General features: G+C 35.9%; 1 protein-coding gene across 3 annotated transcripts in view; it reads left to right on the top strand.

Annotated features, from left to right (window-relative positions):
• Positions 1–21252, top strand: part of LOC150096276 (uncharacterized) — an 89322-nt gene that overhangs the window by 38384 nt on the left and 29686 nt on the right. For all 3 annotated transcript variants that reach the window (XM_090408886.1, XM_090408887.1, XM_090408885.1), the window contains exons 4-5: positions 2867–2977; positions 16628–16894. In XM_090408886.1, the coding sequence (XP_090265012.1) occupies positions 2867–2977; positions 16628–16894 (378 nt within the window). The remainder of the gene's footprint in view (positions 1–2866; positions 2978–16627; positions 16895–21252) is intronic.

Raw genomic sequence — 21252 nt, 5'->3', positions numbered from 1 at the left:
CTGTAGAAAATTGGATCATCACTAAATTTAAAATAGCTTTGAGCAGTACAGTGCAGTCCTGGAACAAGTACAGACAGACTCCATGTTATGTAAATTCAGATGTACACAAATGATCCTGAAAGGACTGAAAAAATTTAGTTATAAAAATTTTACTTAATACATCTGTTATTCACATACCACCTGATAGTGGTCTTCTGAAAGCTCATGTGATGCATGCTTCTACCTTCCTAAGTCTCATTTTATTTACTGTTGAACATAGACATGCTGTGTGTTTGTATTAATACACTTTAATAATTACTGTTTGCATAGTATGAACATAACTGGGAAAAGGAACTGAAATAGAAAAAGTGAATCCATGCATAAACCACAAACACACACACAGAATTGACCTAGAGATGAAAATTATAAAAAAATATGAAGGATAGGACTATCAAGAACACTTCCTGCTAATCTTAATGATGATTCAGATGATGGCAAGAGGTCTTTTCAAAGACAAAAATCAAAAAAGATCCAGATGGTTCTCAATCCTTTGTGGCAAGTAATGGTTCATTCAATAGATTTAAGAACTATGCCTTAGCTTGTTATCAAGAGATGTATGGAAAGAAGCTACTGTTTAGTCATCTCTTGATGATTTCATAAGAAAGGTCAATCGCCAGATTAAACATTTTTATTATTTTATTGTTTTCTTATGCGAATTACACTGTATTATATTGGCATTAGTGATTACAAATTGAAATCTAATTTGTGCATGCATCCTGTGAATGAAGTAACAGAAATAATCTTTAAAATATGTTAATGTGATTAATGAGTCGGGGTAGGTTAAATCCAACTTATTAAAATTATTGTTAAGTAACATGAATTTTACTTAAGTCAGATTTAACCGGGGTCTGTCAATACCTCGTAAATATTTGCACATACATCAGCATTGGCTAAAATAACCGGAAGTTGCTGAATAAAAGTTCACTTGAATAAAGTGCTACATCCCAATGACATAAGGAATAGAAAAAAAAAACTTCCATCATCGTTCTCATCAGATATTTTTAGATCCTTCCCCCCATTATGTCCACCATTTATCCAAAAAGCTCTCCGGACTTCTGAGTGCTTTTAAACCTACAGATCTTCTTCCATCTGGGCAGACAAGTTACTAATATCTCTGCTATCTTTGAAAGATCACCTTTTTTACTTCTGTCCCATCCAGGAGTTCTCTGCTCTCGTTTTGAACTTGTGATTAACAGCATATTCAGATATGATACCAAATGATCCAGTTTCTTGCGGATACCTCGTATCACCTATAACATGGTATGTGTTCCTACAAATCGCTGTGCTACAGGATTTCACACAATAAAAACAAGGCTTATGGAAAAAATAGCATTAGGAGCAAAACATTAAAAACCTGTACAGTCTTGTAATACTGTACGATAATAATAATAAAAAAATTAAATGAAATATGCCACTGCAGTTTTCTCATCTCATCTTCCTTTTTCCCTCTTTTACCTTCCAGTGTCGAGGGCTTTTTTTATAATCATCGGACCTCAAACCATTCACAGGATAAAGTGGTCAGCCCTACGCCCCGGTGTATCCTATGTCCATAGTGTTGAGTTCTCAAAGTCAGTTTGCCTGCTTTGCAGGATGAAAAACCCCAGGATAAACTGGGGGGGGGGGGACCCTACTGTCCACGCCCAAGACCGGCTAACTTGGCTATGGCTGAGGAAGATCCTCCAGCTCCTCACGTCACCGATGAGAAAACCTAGGACACTCCTTCCCCAGGCATATGGTTGTGAAGTGCACAGCCACTAGGCTAACTGTGCAGATGCACAGTTTTAAAACATTTTTAATTCCTAATAAATAAAGAAATACAATACTACAGTAAATATTGTATTTCATTAGGCCTCATTCTAAGACTTTACAGCACTTGTATTTCTTGGTAAAAATACTTTTATTTTTGCATCATTGTCTCTGATGGTGTGCAATTGTAGGCTAGTTGCTCTTGCAATAGCTCTTGCAATTATTTTAAGCTTATCCTCATTGTTTAAGACTTTCCTTTTTTGTTCACTACTTAGATTCTTATACTCAAGACATGTACTCATGTTTGGAATGTTGTATTAAACAGTTATCAAGAAATTTACACAAACTCAAGAGAAAGTGCAATATACACTCATAGGCCAATGGGGTGTACTGGTGAGAGAAGATACGAGGGAGGATTATGTTTTGTGTATTCCTTCATGGGTCACTGTTATTCAGTCAGGTGATATGTATTTTGCATTAACCTAGTGTTACTCAGAAGTGCAAAGCATAGTCACTTCTTGAAAAATGATGTATGAGTTAATGTTATATTTGTTTATTTATCATGAATGAACAAATTTTGCATTGTAGAACATGTGTTATAGAAGAGACAACAGTATTAGTGTGCTAAACTTGATAATATATAATCAGGGAAATCGCCATAAATTCTTAGCAGCTCTCATATTGACATAAAAATAAAAATTAAAAAAAAAAACCTACATAAAGACATATGGCCATCTCAATAACACAGAACAGAATATTGTCTACAAGCCCTCCGAATGCTTGTAGACAGTATCCAAAGACTGTAACTAAGCATGATATGTGCACAGTCAAGCAGCACTGCAATTCTCAGAAAGTGACAGAATTCTGAAGTTGACTATATCTCTCCAAAATATGGAATCATACCATGATATAAACTATTTTGCCTAAAATCATTCAGAGCCAATCCTCCCAAATCTGATAGGTTTCTCTTTGTACGTATCTTGTATATATAAATTATATAAAAAATAAATCAAATGTGAGAATACTCCATAATATACAATAATCATTAAAACATTAATTTTATTTTATTTATTTATTTTAGGTCCATTCTAATGAGTCACTGAATCCTATTTCTGTAGAAAATGTGTTTGGAGCTGCATCCCCCAGAAGAAGAACAACACAAATTTTAAGTCGTAATCCTACCATTTTTGAGGTAAAACCGTTATGGACTTCAAAATTTGTAATAGTGATTATTTTCATAGTCATAGATGTAGTACTATAAATAGACTACGGTTTAAATAATCATTCAGTTCTCTGTTCTAGAGATCCAATATTGTACTTTTCAAGCCACTTCAGGCATTCAGTAAGCAGGATAGTTATCTCAAAATGGATGATGAAATTCATCTACCACTTAAACAGTCACAATCTCCATTCTCACTGTGGAATTCAAACCCACAGCCTGTTGATTAGATGGGAGATATATGCTCATCTAACTAGAATTACTATTATAGTTATGTGGGGTATTTCCATGAAGTCAAAAGATAATGGGAGACCCACACTAACCAGTATTCACACAATGCCTATCATACCTCTCCTTAAACTCATTTACCATCAGGGCACTCACAACAATCTCTGACAGTCTGTTTCATTCATTCACCACTCTCCAAGCAAAAAAATAAACATCATACCCTTATTAACCACTCTCTTACACAACTTCAGCGGGTGACCTCTAGTTCTCGCTCTATTTGTCATGTACTGAAAAATTTCTTTTGTGTTGTCAGTCTTATAGAATCCCTTTAGTAAGTTTCTATCATGTCCTCTCTCCTCTACCTATTAACTAAACTCTGCAACCCACACACCTTCATTCTATCTTCACAGGGAGCATTCCACAGACCTGTCATAAACTTGGCCTTTGTCTCCAAATTCTCTCCACCACCTCCTGATCCCCATGAAACCGAAGTAAGTAAATCTCTGTGTAGTAGTCAAGATTTGGTCAAATTATAAAGAGGGATAATAACCACTATCTTTACTTGTCACTGTGTTCAACATCCAAGTTATTATTTGAGTTATTTTGCTAAATTTTGCACTGTGTCCCCCCTGAACTCCAACTCTCTGTCCACTATTAGCCTCATTAATTTTCTGTAATCCAGTACCATCAGTAGATACAAAGTATGCAATCTTTTCATCCCAAAGTGCATTACCTTGCATTTTGCAGCACTGAATTCATAACCACTGTCCTTTTCCCACACTGCCAGCTTATTTAAATCATCCTGATGTCTACACCAACTTCATCAACTATTGCCCTTCTCAATCTTTCGTTGTCAGCAAACAACTGAATAATCCCCCCCCCCCATCTTTCCCTATATCATTAATATATGAATTAAAGAGAAGTGGCGCTAGTACAGATCCTGTTATACTGTACTAATCATTGTAATTTGACTTGGTTCGACTTCACCAAAACCATCCTCTGATGTCTGTCTGTCTGTCAGCCGCCTCTATCCGTACCACCAGCCTCGTATCCATTCCCATTTTTTCCATCTTATGTAATAGTTTTTCATGAGGTATTCAGTCAGATACCTTTTGAAAAGTCCAACAGTATCATGGTGCTACCATTTCCTTTATCCAGTTCTGCTGTCACTTTATTATAAAATGTGAATAAATTTATAATGCAGGACTTTTTACAAAGCCATGCTATCCCCACAGAGCAGTGCTTCCCAACATTTTTTGGATCATGCCCCGCCTCAAAGATTTTGATGTCCCCTCTAGCATAATAGTCAGCCAAGTTCTGAAAAAGTATAATATAAATATGTACTTTAAATAAAAAAGGAACATAGGTCAAACTGTTTTTAATTTGAATTTCTTCAATGAATATAAATTTTATATTACACTTTGTATATTATAAAACATAAATCAAACTGAACTTTGGAAAATAAAATCCAAGTTAATGCGATTCTTGAGCTTGATGTCTGCTGCAAAGAATTTTTATTTGAGGTACTAATTTAGTCATTTTCAATCTCAAATCCACATTGTTTGTGATATCCAGATGATTTCTTTTTTTCAGTAACATGTCATTTACAGCACTAAAGCCACATTCAACTAAATGTGACGACGGAAAGAGCAACGGTATTTTTTTTTGCAAAAGTAGTTGAATTTCAGTATTTTATTTCTGTCTCGTCAGAAAGCCATGCCATTGTTCCTTTTATGTTGAATAAAGTTCTAATAGACTCATCGTTTTGCTTTTCTGAGAGTTCTTCTTGATACTGTATTTATGTTGACTGCTGTACTAGTGATGTCAGCTTTTTATCTCGGAAAGTCAGGGTTGCAACATCGATAATTTATCGCCGACAATGGTGAGTTTTTTGAGTGTATCAGTGATGAGGTGACGAATGTAACATCATTTTCTAATTCCCCCCCCCAAGGCGATGTCCCACATTGAGAAACACTGCCATAGAGTATCATATTCCTATCTGGTTCCATGAAAATTTATCAAAAATGGTTAATCGAAAGACAATTTACTGAATAGCAATTCACTGCCTAAACAATTCATTGAACAACAATTTAATGAATGGCAGTTCATCATATGACAATTTGTCACAAATGCAGTTGATTTGAAAAACAATTCACCAATAATTTTTCAATGAATTCCTTTCATAATTCATCGAAAGAGACATTTTCTTGCGAAATATTATTATTTATTATTATTATTCAGGCCTCCATGGAGCCAAAAGACTCATCGTGGGAGGTCCTTCCTAAGAAACACAGTCTATCAAGACTCATCGAGGGGAGGTCCCACCCCCCCACAAGAAACACAAAGTCTATCATACCACTCCTTAAACACATTGACCGTTCTCGCTCTCACCACTCCATCAGGCAATGCATTCCATGGTTCAATCACCCTCCATGCAAAGAAACCACTCCTCACCCTCTTGCTCACCGTTTCCTTTTGTAACTTCCAGGGATGGACTCTTGTCATCACTCCTTCCCGCTGTTCAACCAAGCGAAAGAACTCCCAGTGTCAACGCTGTAACCACCTCTCAACAGTTTAAAAGTCTCAATCATATCACCTCTCCTTCTTCTATCCACCAAACTCTGCAGTCCACACTCCCTCAGCTGATCCTCATAACTATCATTGTACAGTCCTGAAACCATCTTTGTTATCTGCCTTTGTACCCTTTCCACAGTTAATTTATCCCCTTCAAATCCTGGGCACCAAATCTGAGAACAATAGTCCAAGTGTGGTCTGATCAGGGTCTTATACAATGGAATGATAACTGTTTTATCTCTGTAGGTCAGTGTTCTTCTCATTATTGCAGCAGTCCTCTGTGTTACCTTCACCACTTTTGCAATATGTCCCCTAAATTTCAGGTTTCTATCAATCATCAACCCCAGATCTCTTGTCTTCCCTACTTCCTCCAGTATAACTCCTCCCATAGAGTATGCAGTGTCCCAAACTTCAAGACCTTACATTTTGCTGCATTAAACTGACACCCCATTCATTTGCCCATCTATCTAGCTTATTCAAATCCTCTTCAGGACTGCTGCATCTGCACTATTACTAATAATCCTTCCCAGCTTCACATCATCCGCAAACAACTGAATATCCCATTGCAATCCACTGACAATGTCATTGATATAAAGGTTAAACAATATAGGTCCCAGTACTGAGCCTTGTGGGACCCCACTTGTAACCCTCTGCTTCCTTGAAACTGCCCCACCATACACAACTCCTAGATATCTATCGGACAGCCAATCCTGAATCCAGTTGACCAATCTGACATTCAGACCCATGTGCTGCAACTTATATCAGCTTATCATGTGGCACCCCTGTCAAATGCCTTCGCTAAGTCTAAGAAAATGGTAGTATATGCTTTTCCCTCATCTAATGCTCTTGTAACTTTATCATAAAAGGCTAGCATATTGCTAAAACAAGAGCACCCCTTCACAAATCCATGTTGACTCTCACAGATAACATTACCCTCATCTGCCCAATGCTGTATATGATCCTTCACCTTTCTCCAAGATCTTACTAACTACTGATGACACACAAACTGGCCTATAATTAGACACTTCCAGTCTGCTACCACCCTTATGCAATGGCACTATCTCACCTTCCTTCCATTCCATGGGTACCTTTTCCGCAGCCAGACTTTCATTGAAAAGCTAGGTCAAAGGCACTGTCAGTTCTCTAGCACATTCTCTCAAAACTCATGGTGAAATACCATCCAGTCCTACAGCTTTACTTTACATCCAGAGTATTCAGTATTTGAAACACACTCTCCTCCCTTACCTCTAAACCTTGAACCTGCGCAATCCCTCTAGCATTAAAACTGACTCCTCCAGGATCATAAAATATTATTTAAAAGTGTTAGGTAACAATACCCAATGTTACTCAAGATGCAGACAACATATGTAGGAGGTCAATGAGACTTAATAATTATTTTATTGTATTTTAGAACATTATTGTGTAAGTGTACATAATGCTTAATTGTGTAGATGGTGATTTATCTGTAAACAAAATATTTCATTCTACCTAATTTTTTTTTTCACAACAGTAGTCAGATTGAAATTAAAAGTGACAAATTTTAATATAGATCTTAACTATAAAATTTCATTTAATTTTATCCAGTCAGAATAGAATTATTATCATTTTGAAACTTCTCCACAAAAATTTTGTAATAAAAGTGAGCCAGTTGGAACTAAAACTGAACTGTGCAAACATTTTCGTGTGCGTTTCACAAATCGCGATGATCATCAAATTACCCCATGTCAGAGAGTTATTGCACTATATAATTTTGACACTTTCTCCCTTTGTAGCCCTAAATATAATTGAAATGAAAACTGGAACATTTCAACAAATTTTTGTAAAAGTTTCAAATACCAAATCTGAGTAAAATTCAGTCCACAATAACCATTGTACAGATGTCACTTTTATTATTACTACTACTACTAATAATAATGTGCCTCCATAGTTTATTTGGTATAAACAAAGCCCTTTGGTTAGAAAGACCTGGGTTTGAATCCTATCTATGACAGGAAGAACCTTTATAAGTCCTTTTGAACCGAAGGTGATGTGGCTGTCTCGTACAGGGGATGGCAGGGTTTTTCATCCTGTAAACAGACAAACCGGTCCCATGGAACATATCTACAGACATAAAACACTTACTGGACAAGGAAGACAGTGGGAAACCATCTTGTTTTGGCTGACTGAAATTTAATGAAATTTTATAGTTAAGCTCTGTATTAAAATTTGTCAGTTTTGATTTCAGTCTTATCATTGTTTTTGTGAATAAATTAGGCAGAATGAATTTTTTTGTTTAGGGATTAATTGCCATCTACAGAATGAAGCAGTATGTACACTTACAGAATAATATTCTTAAATACACCAAAATAATTATTACACCTTGAGGGGAATAACATCAGCAAACAACTGAATAATTCCCCTCCCCCTAAATATTTCCCTATATCGTTAATTTACAAATTAAAGAGAAGTGGCTCATTAAAAATTGCAGTTTATTTTTGATAAATAGACTTCACTCCACATCCTATAATTCATTTTTCATTTTCTGTGAACTGTTCATTGAATGGACAGTTCACAGAAAATTTGTAGATTTGATGAATTGCCTTCAGCGAATTGTGTTCTCACTGAATCTCATCATCATCAAATTCCTGCCATGTACCCTCAAGGGGGTGTACAGGATATGATAGTACTACATGAAAAATTTACATCATTACTAACTTCCTATCTACAATTTTCCTCCAAATCAGTCTGTTACTTGTCATGACTCGAACATTACCAGATCTTATATTTCTATTGTCTGAGACACTTTGTATCGTATCAATCCACCTATATCTTGGTCTTCCTCTAGGTCGTTTTCCAGCCAACTTGCAGAGAACACTTGTTTTGCTAATCTTTCCTTGCCCATTCTGTTTAAGTGACCATACCACCTGAGATTAGCTCTGCTAGTGCATTCCTGGATGCTGACAGTGTCAAGTTCTTTCCTAATATAATCGTTTTTAATATGATATTGCCATTGATGCCATCTGTTCATGCCTCTAATCTTTCTCAGGACTCTCATATCTGCATTCTCTAGTCTTTGGTCAAGTGTTTTACTTCTGACATAGCTCTCAGATCCATAAGTTATAACTGGTTTGAACACTGTCTTGTATACAGCTAATTTAGTGTTCCGACTAATTTCTCTCTTATTCCATATGAATTTATTCAATTGACTTCCTACCATACCAACTTTGTTGATTCTGTTGTCAATTTCCATATTTAATTTACCATCTTCACTAAAAATCATGCCTAAGTAGCTGAAATGTTTTACTTGTTCCACAGGTTTTCCATTCACAACACAGTTGACATTTTCAATGATTCTGCCTATTTTCATTGTCTTTGTCTTTTTATTGCTGACCTTCATACCATATCTATTACAACAGTTATTCAATTTAGTCAGAGAATCTTGCAGACTAGAAGCAGATTTATTTAGAAGTATAACATCGTCCGCATAAAGCAAAGAGCTGACATTAACATCTCCAAGTTTGATATCATGTTTAATACCACTTTCCTTCATAATGTGATCCATATAGATAATGAATAACAATGGGGATAATGTACATCCTTGTCTCATAACAGATTTAACATTAAACCATCTTCCTGTACTTCCTTCAATTCTAACTGCTGACTTACAACTAAAATAAAGACCAAGTATTGCTTGATATAATGCCCCATTGACACCATATAACTGTAGCATATTGAATAGCTTCTCTCTTGGCACCTTGTCATATGCCTTTTCCAAATTGACAAAGCTTAAATACAGATCTTTGTTATATTCCCATGATTTCTCCACTATTTGTCGTAAAGTGAAGATCTGATCCTTACAGCCTCTATTTGACCTGAATCCAGCTTGTTCTTCACCAAGCTTTTCTTCCACAATTTGTCTCAACTGTTTCTCAAGTATACTTGCATATATCTTACCACATACACTCAATAGGGATATACCTCTGTAATTCTCACATTCAGTTTTATTTCCCTTTTTATATATAGGTACTATGAGAGCTCTACTCCAATCATTGGGAATTCGTCCCTCTGTCCAGGCAATCTGAACTATGCAGTGCAGCTACTGTAAGACTTTTATATCACCATACTTCAGCATTTCTGGTCGAATATCATCTACTCCTGCTGCCTTTTCACATTTCAAGCCTTTGATGGCTTTTTCTACTTCAAGTATGGATATGTATTCCTGACTGTATGCCTGTTGAGTATATTTTACCACTGTGCTATCATTGCTTGTTTCATTTAGCAAATTTTCAAAGTAATTACTCCATACTTCAAGGATATCTTTTTCTCCCGTTTTTATTTCACCTTTATCATCTCTAACTCCTTTTACAGCTCTTTCCTCCATTCCTAAGCTTCTTCAACAACCTCCAGAATATTTTGTCACCTTCTTGATATTTATTTTCTATGTTCTTGCCAAAGTCCTCCCATGACTTTTGTTTAGCTAGTTTTACACACTGTTTAGCTTTCTTACATTTGTCTCTGTCTTCTCTAAGAACACAAGCTGACTTATTTACCAAGAACTTTTGATATGCTTTCTTCTTTTCCTTCACTGCCTCTTTAACTTCCTGTGTCCACCATGGAGTTCTAATTTTTCTATCCTTGCAGACAACTTCACTACATGCCCCTCTAGCTGAATCACTCAGGGTTTTCTTCAAGGCTTGCCACTGAATCTCCAAGGTTTGGTTCCTGTTTTCAAACTCTTTCATTTTTCTTTCAATAATCTTTGTGTATTTTAGTCTACAGTTCATATCTGAAAGCTGCTCAACTTTTATTCGCTTTAAAACTTTCTTACATGTCATTCTTTTCAATAGGAAATTCAATTTTATCCTGCTCAAGACTAAATAGTGATCCCTTCCAATATTAAATCCGCTGTACACTCTGGTGTCCTGCACCAGGGAGAAAACATCATTATCAACAATAACATAGTCAATGAGACTTTTCTTATTCCTTGCCTCTTCTCTCCATGTGAATTTGTGCACATTTTTATGTTGGAACATGATGTTAGTAATAACCAATCCATGTCCTGAGCAGAAATCCAACAGGTATTTGTTATTATTATTAGCTTTGCTCTTTTTTCCAAATTTTCCCAAAACATTTTTGTATGTCTGATAATCACTTCCTACTCTGCTATTTAGATCCCCGACAAAGACCAACTTTTCCTTTTTCATTGTGTCAGTAGCTTTCTCTAGAGCCTCAAAAAATTCCTCCACTTCTATCTTAGTAGCACCTTCTGTGGGACCATAGGCACAAATAACTCTCATTGTCCAGGTCCCCATTCTGATATTGCCCAAATCACTCTACTTGACATTGCCTGCCATTCAAGAAGATGAGCCTCGTATTTTGTGTTGAATACTATGGCTACTCCTTCTTTTCCTTGATTGGCATTGCCTGAATATAACATTTTGTATTTATTGCTGAGAAAGATCTCACCAGTTTTTGTTTTTTTTGTTTCAGTCACCCTATTATGTCGATCTGGTACTTATCTAATTCCTCCACTAACTCCATTTCTTTGCCATTCAGGCTTCTTATGTTGATAGTATCGATCTTTAACTCTGGTGATGTTGAGTTGGGGTGCGTTTTCAGATTTTTTCCAGTAGCTGACTTTTTGTTGTTCACCCTCGTTCCCTGGCGAAAACAACGGGGGCCTTGTTTAACCGGGCGATGCCCCAGCCGGCATAAAATTTTGTCATATTGTACCATCATTTTTTATTTTGGTTTAACCAATAGGAATACAATTTGGTCGGCTAAATCCCAAATTGCCAACCCATCCTCGTTCATTCAGTATCCAGGTAGATACCCAACAGGGTGCACCACAAGAAGGTGAGGATTGGACATTAGGTCAGAAGCCCTGCCCGGTTCTCCGCATTCTTTTAAAGACTATGCTGAGGTCTCCTCTCAGTTATACAGCTTTGACCCTTAAGCACCCCCTCATCTACAGTTGATAAATTATTTTTTTGAAGAACTACCTTTCAATTAGTTGTTTTTTGATTAATTGTTTATTTCATTGTTTTTTCATTGTTTTTTAAATTGTCTTTCGATGAATTGTTTTTCTGTTCTGCGTTCATATCTACTCATTCCTGAATTTTACCTTTATCCAACTTTTCCAATACTTTAATCACCACTCCTGATACTAATTGGTCTGTAATTTGCTACTTCAGTCTTGGAGTTTCCTTTATGTAATGGAACTATTGCATCCTCTTTCCGCTCCCTTGGAATTTTGTCAGAGCTGAGACTTAGATTAAGCAACTTCATAAAAGGCACTGCAAGTTCTCTTGCACATTCTTGTAGCACTTGGGCCAACATACCATCCAGTTTGACTTATGTATTCACTTGATTTTTTTTCAATATGCTGAGCACCTCCAGTTCATCCCCTCATTTCTCATATCAGTAGCTGCAAAATTTCCATCTGGATGATACATCCTTGCAAAGTGATTGCTTAGTAGCTCAACTATTTTTTTCTACTTCTGTCACTTTCCTGCCATCAACACTGAATGGTTATCCTTCCATAATCATTCTTTCTCTTACATGCTACATGGCAAAAAAAAAAAAAAACTTTTTTTGATTTATTATATTATTTGTTATAGATTTATTATTATAAATTAGTAAGAGAAAAACTAAGATACAGGAGAATTATTGCATAGGGTAATGGAATAATGAGATGCCATCTCTGAAAACTACAAATTTCATGTGAATAAAGAAGTGAAAAGATTTTTGCATGGTGAGTGGTGAACGAGTGAAATGCATCTCCAGAGTGGGTGGTATGTGCTCTAACACTGAATGTCAAGGCAAGCTAGGATAGTTGTGGTCTGTGAATACCCGACCTCCCTTGGTGAGTCTTCTGACTCCATGGAGGCTGGGAAATAATATTAATGCCATTGTATGGGGTTTAGTTATAGGACGAGAAAATTGAAGTAATCATCTGGTTGGTTGTTTTAATATTGACGTGTCTAAAGAGAGAGAGAGAGCAAAAGTTTGAACCTACAATGGATAGCATTTATTATTATTTGAGAAACTTGTCCAGTTCTGATGTGGTTTCAGACAGTGAACATATGATGGAAAATCTTTCTTTAGAAGATAAAATGTGTTATTTAGAGGAGATGTTTTTAAGAATGATGGATAATTTATTGAGCTGTTGCAAGACAGTTTTAGTAGCATATCAAAGAAGGAGCTCGAGTCAAAGAGTATTAGATCTGATCTTAGTTAAGAATGTGACAGTTTTCCAACCAGTTGGTGACAGTAATCATGCCATACTCTGGGAAGCAGCTAACTACATGAATGTTCCATGTTGAACTACAAGCTAGAAATTATGAAAAACTGAGGAGAATACTATCTTTGATTCCATGGTATCACTTGTTGAATGGGAAAGATATCAACAGTGCATGGGAAGCTTTGAAAAGATACTTAAATGAGGCAGTAACAGTAATTGAGTGTGCCTAAAGTTTGAAGAACAAATAGGGTTTGAGTGAAATGGATGTGTAATCTTATTAAGCAAGTGATTAATAAGAAGATGTGAAAGGAATGTCATGAGAGATGTTATGATATACATAAAGCATAAGTCAGAAAAGTATGTAGAAAGCTAAATCAGAGTATGAAAAGAAATTGGCTGTGCATGCTAATTGCTCCTTAAAAGAATTTTATTACTGTGCTGCAAGTAAAAGAAAAATGAATATAAAAGAATAACTAGCGGACAAGATTTTTTGTGTTCGAAGCAGATGAAATTGTTGAGATAATGGGCACTCACTTCACTAATATCTTGATCCTGGTATATGTAACATGTCATGCAGTGCTACCACATTGGATGATGAGCTAGAGACTGAGATGGAAGAGCTGTTGCTTAACCTGGATAAGAATTTAGCAATAGGGCAGATGGGATATCAGCACATATGCTAAAGGAATGTTCAGCTGAATTGGCCTGTCTCTTGACATGTTTATATAACCTGAGTCTCAGCTCAGGAAAGATTCCACAGGAATGGAAGGAATATATGATTGTTCCTTTGTACAAGGGTGATACAGAAACTTATGTCTAACTGCCAACCTACCAAAATCTCTGGAATGCTGGTGAAGATTTTAGAGAAGTTCATAAGAACTCGTGTACAGAAATGTGTTGACAGACAAGCTATATTTTGCAAAGAACAGCATGGGATGACTAAATAGAGGTTATATTTTAACAATTTGCCCATATAATAATGTTATGGCAGAGTTGAATAAAAGGAATGGATACACTGTGATATGGTTGGACTTTGCTAAGGCATTTGATAGAATACCACATAAGAAGCTGTTTTGCATAAACTGGAAAGTATGGAATTAGAATATAAATTACTGACTTCATTAAGTGGGTGGCTGATGGATAGGTATATCAGAAGGTATATATGGGATGTGATCTACCAGATTTAAGGTGACTACCTCAGGGATCAGTCCTTGGACCATTGTTGTTCAACCCTATACCAATGATATTGTTGAGGCCTACAGCTCTTACAGAATGATTTGAATGAAGTGGACAAATGATAATTGTTGTCAGTCCAGTGTAAAGTTATGCTATTTGACATGATGAGTAATGTAATTTGTAATTCTTGTTTAAGAGTTGTTCATTGGACCACAAATGGTTATAGCTCTGTTTTTGAGGATGTTAATGACTCCAAGTTTTTGTGACGGGTGGCGATAAGAGTCAGCATGTATATATTGGCCAATATGTGTAGGCTTGCAGTAGACAATGAAGCTCTTCAACTCTATGTTCACTTGCTCCATAGGAAAAGAATTAATTTTTATGGATGACAGTGTCACATCAGATTGTACACGAGCAGTGGAGATACTTCTGGAGACCAAGGTTATTAATTGAATCAAGTGGCCAGCATATCCTTCAGATCTCAACCCCATAGAAAATGTTTGGGTTGCAATAGGTAGATGCATTGCTCTCGAAATTTTCCTCAAGAAAACAAACAAGGCCTTATCCTTGCTCTGAAGGATGAGTGGGCCTGTTTGCCTCAAGAACTCCTGAATCACTTGGTGCTAAGCATGGTACAAAGTTGTGAGAGCGATGCATCATTTTGGGTAGACATATTCCACACTGAAATGTCTCTCGGCATAGTTTTCTGTAAGCACTGTACATTAATTTCTTAACTCTCCTTAGGAAAATTGCAATCTTTTCCTTCATGGTCACACACACATCAGCATTCATTATTAAAAATTATGGAAACAACTACTGTTATAGCAAAACTTCAGTTTAATATAAATCAAAATAATCACTAAACATTACAACCTTCGTGTCAAGTTCATTATATGGGGGATACACATGTATACAAAGAAACAAGCCTTCATTACAGTCTACATGGTATGAAAAAGTCATAATAATTTGGTCAACCCTTAAAACTACTGACCTGACTTCTGATGAAAAAAAAAAAAAAAAAAAACTTATTACATCAAAGCTAGAGAGTCCTGTTGTTATTATTATCTATTTGGTTACAAATCATTAAGAGAGATATTAAGCTAGAGAGCAACATGCTCTCACATAAATTAGAACAAAACAGTATAGATGGTGGCTATTAAGAGCTGAAATTCTATTGCTTGGAGCCCTAAAGTAAGGGTTTGCCAAAAGACTTGAACTTAAATGAGCTAAATGTCTGCTATTCATATGAGTGGTGAATTTGTTTAAGGCACCATACTATTTTTTAACTGACAATGTTATGAGTTTTTCCCATTATATTACCCATTTAATGTTATATTTGCAATTTAGCATACTTATACATATACAGAGAGGGCAATATCTAGTGTTAAGGGATAAAACAAAAATGTAATGCATTACAAAAAATATGTAATGCAGTTAAATTCCGCTGACTTGCACAGAAGCACTACATGGGAAAGTGCAATTTCAGGAGTCAATTGACCTAAGGTTCAAATCTTTGGAGGATTGTAGGTCAGCTAAATGGTAGATTATTGTATTTCAATAATAATGTTTAGTTAACCTAAGAAAAAACATTACTAACAGTTTTTCAGTCCAACTCTCATGCAAAAATAATTAGGGCATTTCTTACAAAGTTTGGAGAATTCATACATAGTAATTATTCTTTGTATAGTATCCTACACAATTTCTCTGAAATGTTTACAGATGAGCCAGTTACTCAGCAGAGGAAGTAGTTTTCATAGTAACACATTATCCTTTTTCTGTAAAATCTCAAACTTTCAGTTTATTTCAAGGGTAACTTATCACTTATCTTAGTGAAGGCATATAAAAGTGACAAAGTGAAATTCAAGACCTGAAGTAGAAAATAATGCTATACTCTTTGAAAAGTTGACTCTGTTGTTTGTTATGAATTCAGTCAGTAGCAGCATTCCCAAAGTGTAAATTTTCCTATTTATTTCAACAGAGTTGCTGTATTTCGGTTAATCACAAAAGAAATTTTTTTCTCATAAAAAAGACAAGTACGGGATGCCATAATTATTGAGGATAAGTAGTTAGCCGTTTCATATAACAGTAACAGTTTTCTTACTGGATAAGTACAGTATTTTCATTTCTCAAGCAACTAACCAGCCTGAGAGCATACAATGGAATTCATTAAAGAAAAATAGGCAAATGGAACCTATTTATCTCACTTCTAAAAAAAAAAAGTTGGAAAAGTTTTAATAGTATTATAATGTATGAAAATTTCTTAATTTTTTTTTTTTTTTAATATGAAACATCTATATTATTTTAGTAGTGTAAAGCATTAATATTTATATGATGAGCATTTTATCAATAAGCTAGACTGAAATTAGTTTTCTACAGAGAAGAATTCCCACTGTAGTTTAGGTAAATTCCAGTTTCGATTACAGAGATATTTGAACAGCATGTTGGACACACTGGAAACTAGTTATAGCAGCTCTCCAGAAAGGTCACGACGTAATAATCGAACATCCTGTAATCACAACTCTTCCTTCAGATCTCATCATCGTAGCCAAAGCAACGTTGAAAGACCTAGTCACTTTAATCACAGCAGTGCAGAGAGATCTCGTCACCACACTCGTATTCCTGAAAGATCTCGCTACAGAAGTCACAGTAATGTTGAACGATCTCATAATCATCACTCCAGAAATAGTGAGGTAAACATTTGTTAAAATTATTTTCCGCATTGATTGATTTATTATAATTAACTTAAAGCTTTAAATTTTGTGCATCATTCTTATATTCATTCTCAGTTTTTATGTATGAGAATGATGGTTGTGCTGATTAGTAGATGAGTTTTGAGTAAATGTTGATGAGGGTGCATGATGAATAGCAAAGCAGTTTTTTCCCATAAGAATTAACATAACACAAAATGATGTGCAGAAGCTTAATAAATGCTTACAGCATAAATAAAGACAGTTTATTAGAACATACGCTTGCTTGCATTTGTATCATAAAATGACTTTTTTTGTGTGTGTGTGTGTTGTGAAATGTGTTGTCTATATTGCAAAACATATAGTTTTTCTCATGTGAAAGTTACATGATCCAGTATCATTGGAATAAAATAAAATAAAATTGAAGGCCTGGCCATCATATTTTTGATTAGGTTGCAAACTAATTATTATTTGTGTGCATGCATGCCTCCAGAGTAAGTGAATGATGTGATATGCATTTTCCTTCTTATATGGAAAATATGACTTCTGCATTGATTTAGCTCTCATTTCCACAGGGTCTAGCTCTTATTGATGAGACTCAAAGATCACAACTGGTCTAGTTACCTTACTCATTACATATGGCAGTATACATGTCTGAAAGGAAATATGTCATACATTATGGGAAACTGCCTCTTTGTACTAGTAGCCTAGTCATGAAGATGCTACATGTGCAAATTTTTGTTTGCTCACACTTGGGTAAAGGATTAAAAAATATATATTTTATCAAGTATAATTTACAGACATGAAGTTTGAAACTGTTACATCATCCCACTGGCCACTATATCAACTTAGTTATATAGAAAGAATATTTATCGGAAAAGTTTCACAAGCACATGTAAGAAATGTGAGTCATGTTGGAGGAAAAGAATGAAGTGACTGATGTTATGGATATAAGGTAGGATTGTGGAAATGTTGTGGAGAATGTAGCAGATGCACTGAGTGATAGTTCACAAAATACAAATGAGAGTTTGAAGGAAGTGGATGATGAGATGACAGCACGGAAAGAAATTGCACATTTAGGCAGACTTCTTCATAGAACAAAACGTGAGCTCGAGCGACTGGAGGATTGGCTTTTGGTACAGAAGGACAGAGAATGAAAAAAAGACTGAATGGGAAAAGCATAAAATTGCAAGAAACTGGGAGAAAAGAGATGTATTTTATGGAAATTTGCTGATAAGAGATACTTAATGAGAAAGTGATGAAAGCATGTTTTCCAGGTGTGACGATAAAGGATGTTAATGAAGCTGTAAATTTGCAAAAGAAAGAAGCAAATGAGTTAATTGTTTTGGCAGGCACAAATGATTTGAAAGGTGAGAAATATATAATGAGAGAAAATAAGAAAAGGTTAGAAGAAGCAAAAATAAAGAGTAAGAAAGTATAAGTTTGTAAGTCTGCTGCCTTGTTATGATAGGACAGAATTGAGAAGGGGCCATGATTACCAATGAGTAAATGAGAAGATTGTGCAGGAGGAATGGTGTGCAGTTTATAGATGTTTGGAGTGAATTTGATGGATGTAAGTACCCGTATATACATGATGGACTGCACTTAAACGGTTTTGGAGTTAGGCACTTGGACAAAGTGTTGTTCAGTGAGAGTTTGGAAGTGCAAAACCAGGGAAACTAAAGAAATTGGGGGGTGGGAGGGGCAATCAAGTATGTGTCTAGCCACCTCTGGGACAAATGAATGTGAGTTCAAGAATGATGCAGAAAATGATTGTGAAGAGCTGGGTGCGTTTTCCAGGTTTCAAATCTGAATGGTCAGGTAAAGACATTATGCAAGGATAACTGTGGACCCACACACACACACACACACACACACACACACAAAATCTTGGCTTTGTTTGACCTATTCTTCAGCTGCAAATGTTGAAATGCATGTACATGAATGCCAGAAGTATCAGAAGTAAAGGAGAGGAGATTTTTGCATTAGCCAAAAATTATTGGCATTAGCGAGATCTGGTTGTCAGAGAATGATGTAGTTGCAGGGATAGAATGTAATAGATATTGTATTTTCAGAGAAGATAGAGGTTCAATGTAGTGCTGGACATGGAGAGTTGTAGTGTAGGTGTTCTTCATCAATGAGTCTTCAGACTCCTTCGAGTTGTCATGAAATAATAATACATAGGGCAGGAGGAGGGGGATATTATTAATAATAACTGAAGAACTTCAACCAACAAAATTAGAAGTTAAGAAAGAGTGTAGATCTGTTAGAAATGGTTCATTTGAGGCATTCTAGTGGTGCGATAGGACAAAATGTATTATTGGTTGCTGCTATAGATTTGGGGGTCCAGAAGAAGATGTGTACTACATGCATCAGCAAATTAGCACAAGTGCAGACTGAGCAATTATCATGGGTGACTTCGACTATGGTGATATAGATTGGAAGGGAGAAAGGGTAAATGCAAAACGGAAATGGAATTGATACAGTTACTAAGGGATAATTACCTGTAACAGCTGTGATGGAAGGGACCAGGGATTTGAGAGTGTTGGATCTGGTAATAACATGAGACAATCTATCTACAACTACAGTAGCAACTCTATCCTGATTGGGTAAAGACCATACAGTTTTGTCCTGGAAGTTGCTCAACGTGTTGAAATTTCGGTCAAGAAAGGGTTTATGCATCACTACAAGGCAATTATGACAAATTTAGGAGGTAATTGGAGCAGTGCCATGGCATAAGAAACTGCATAGAATGAACGTCATTAGTGTACGGGAAGCAGTCAAGGATTGCTTGAACAAGGCAGTATCAGAATGCATACCCAGAGTTAGGAGGGTAAGTCGAGTTGAGATTAAGTAGATGACTAGCAATATAAAGCTGGAGCTGCAAAACAAAGCAATGTGGAAGGAATATAAACAATAAGGTGATCAGCATTCCTGTGAGCAATATAAAGCACAAGCAAGAAGGTTAACTAGTATGGTAAAGAAGGCTAAATCAGAATTTGAGAGAAAATTAGCTAAGCAGGCCAAAGTAAATCCAAAAGAATTTTTTTGCTACATGGCAAGAGAAAGAATGATTATGGAAAGATAACTTTACTCAGTGCTGATGGTAGGAAAGTAGCAGAAGAAATAGTTCAAGGGTATATCATCCAGGTGGTGATTTGCAGTTACTGAGGTAACAGACTGATGTGAGCATTGAAATAGATGAACTGGAGGTTCTCAGTATATTGAAAAATATCAGTGTGAATACAACAGTGGGCCTAGATAGTATGTTAGCACGTGTGCTATGAGAATGTGCAAGTTAACTGGCAGTACCTCTGACAAAGTTGTTTAATCTACGTTTTAGCTCTGGCAAGGTTCTAAGGGAGTGGAATGAGGGTAAGATAGTTCCATTACGTAATGGTGGCTCCAAGACAAAAGTAACAAACAGCCATAATGTGTTTTATGTAGATAGGATTGACCACCCTGTCAGAGCATTAATTAGGTCTCAAAGAAGCCAATAGATTGCAGAGTTTGGCTAACAGGCAGGGGGGGGGGGTCTAGGGATTATATAAAATTGACACAAAAGAAATTTTTTATTTCTTTTGGGGAGAAAGGGGAAAACATAGGGTCACACTTGGAAGGTGTCTAAGAGTGAGGTTAGTAAGGGTGTATGGAATAGGCTCTTTACTTGGAGAGTGGTGAATGATTGGAATGGATTGGCAGAGGAGGTGGTTGTGAGCACCCCAATAGTGAATGAGTTTAATGAGATAGGTATTGTGTTACTGGATAGTGTGGGTCTCCACGATCAGTCTTTTGACTCCATGGAGTATATGTATAAATAATAATTTACTTGGCCATGACAGGTCATTAAGCCTAAAATGCAAGACCAAAATAGGATATATATATATATATATATATATATATATATATATATATATATATACATATACAGTCATACCCCGACTTACGTGAATCCAAAGTTACGCGGTTTCTTATATGTACGTATTCCCGTCCCGCTTCACACCTTACCACTAGTCATATCTTTCCAGCGCCAGCCGCATTCGCCAGTGTCGCACATGCTGTGAACAAGCACTGACATGTTTTGCGCAGTCTCCATTCACACACGATTTTTATAGTCTACAAACCTTGCGATTGTTTAATGTTATGTTCTTGATAAAAATTTTATCGCATAAAAAATAATAATGTCGTCCAAAGGAAGCAAGTTCGATTCTTCTACGGCTAGCAAGAAAAGAAAAACATTAACTTTCAAAACAAAACTCAACATTATTAAGGATTTTGAAGGCAGAATGAAAATTTATGAGCTAGTAAAGAAGTTTGATCTACAGAATTTCACAGTAAGAACAATCATAAAAGAAAGGTTT

This window comes from Typopeltis vanoorti, chromosome 19, assembly GCF_054136105.1.
Source record: "Typopeltis vanoorti isolate ZY-2024b chromosome 19, IOZ_Tvanoo_1.0, whole genome shotgun sequence".
NCBI classification, from domain to species: Eukaryota; Metazoa; Arthropoda; class Arachnida; order Uropygi; family Thelyphonidae; genus Typopeltis; species Typopeltis vanoorti.
This window is presented reverse-complemented; position numbering and strand designations above follow the sequence as displayed.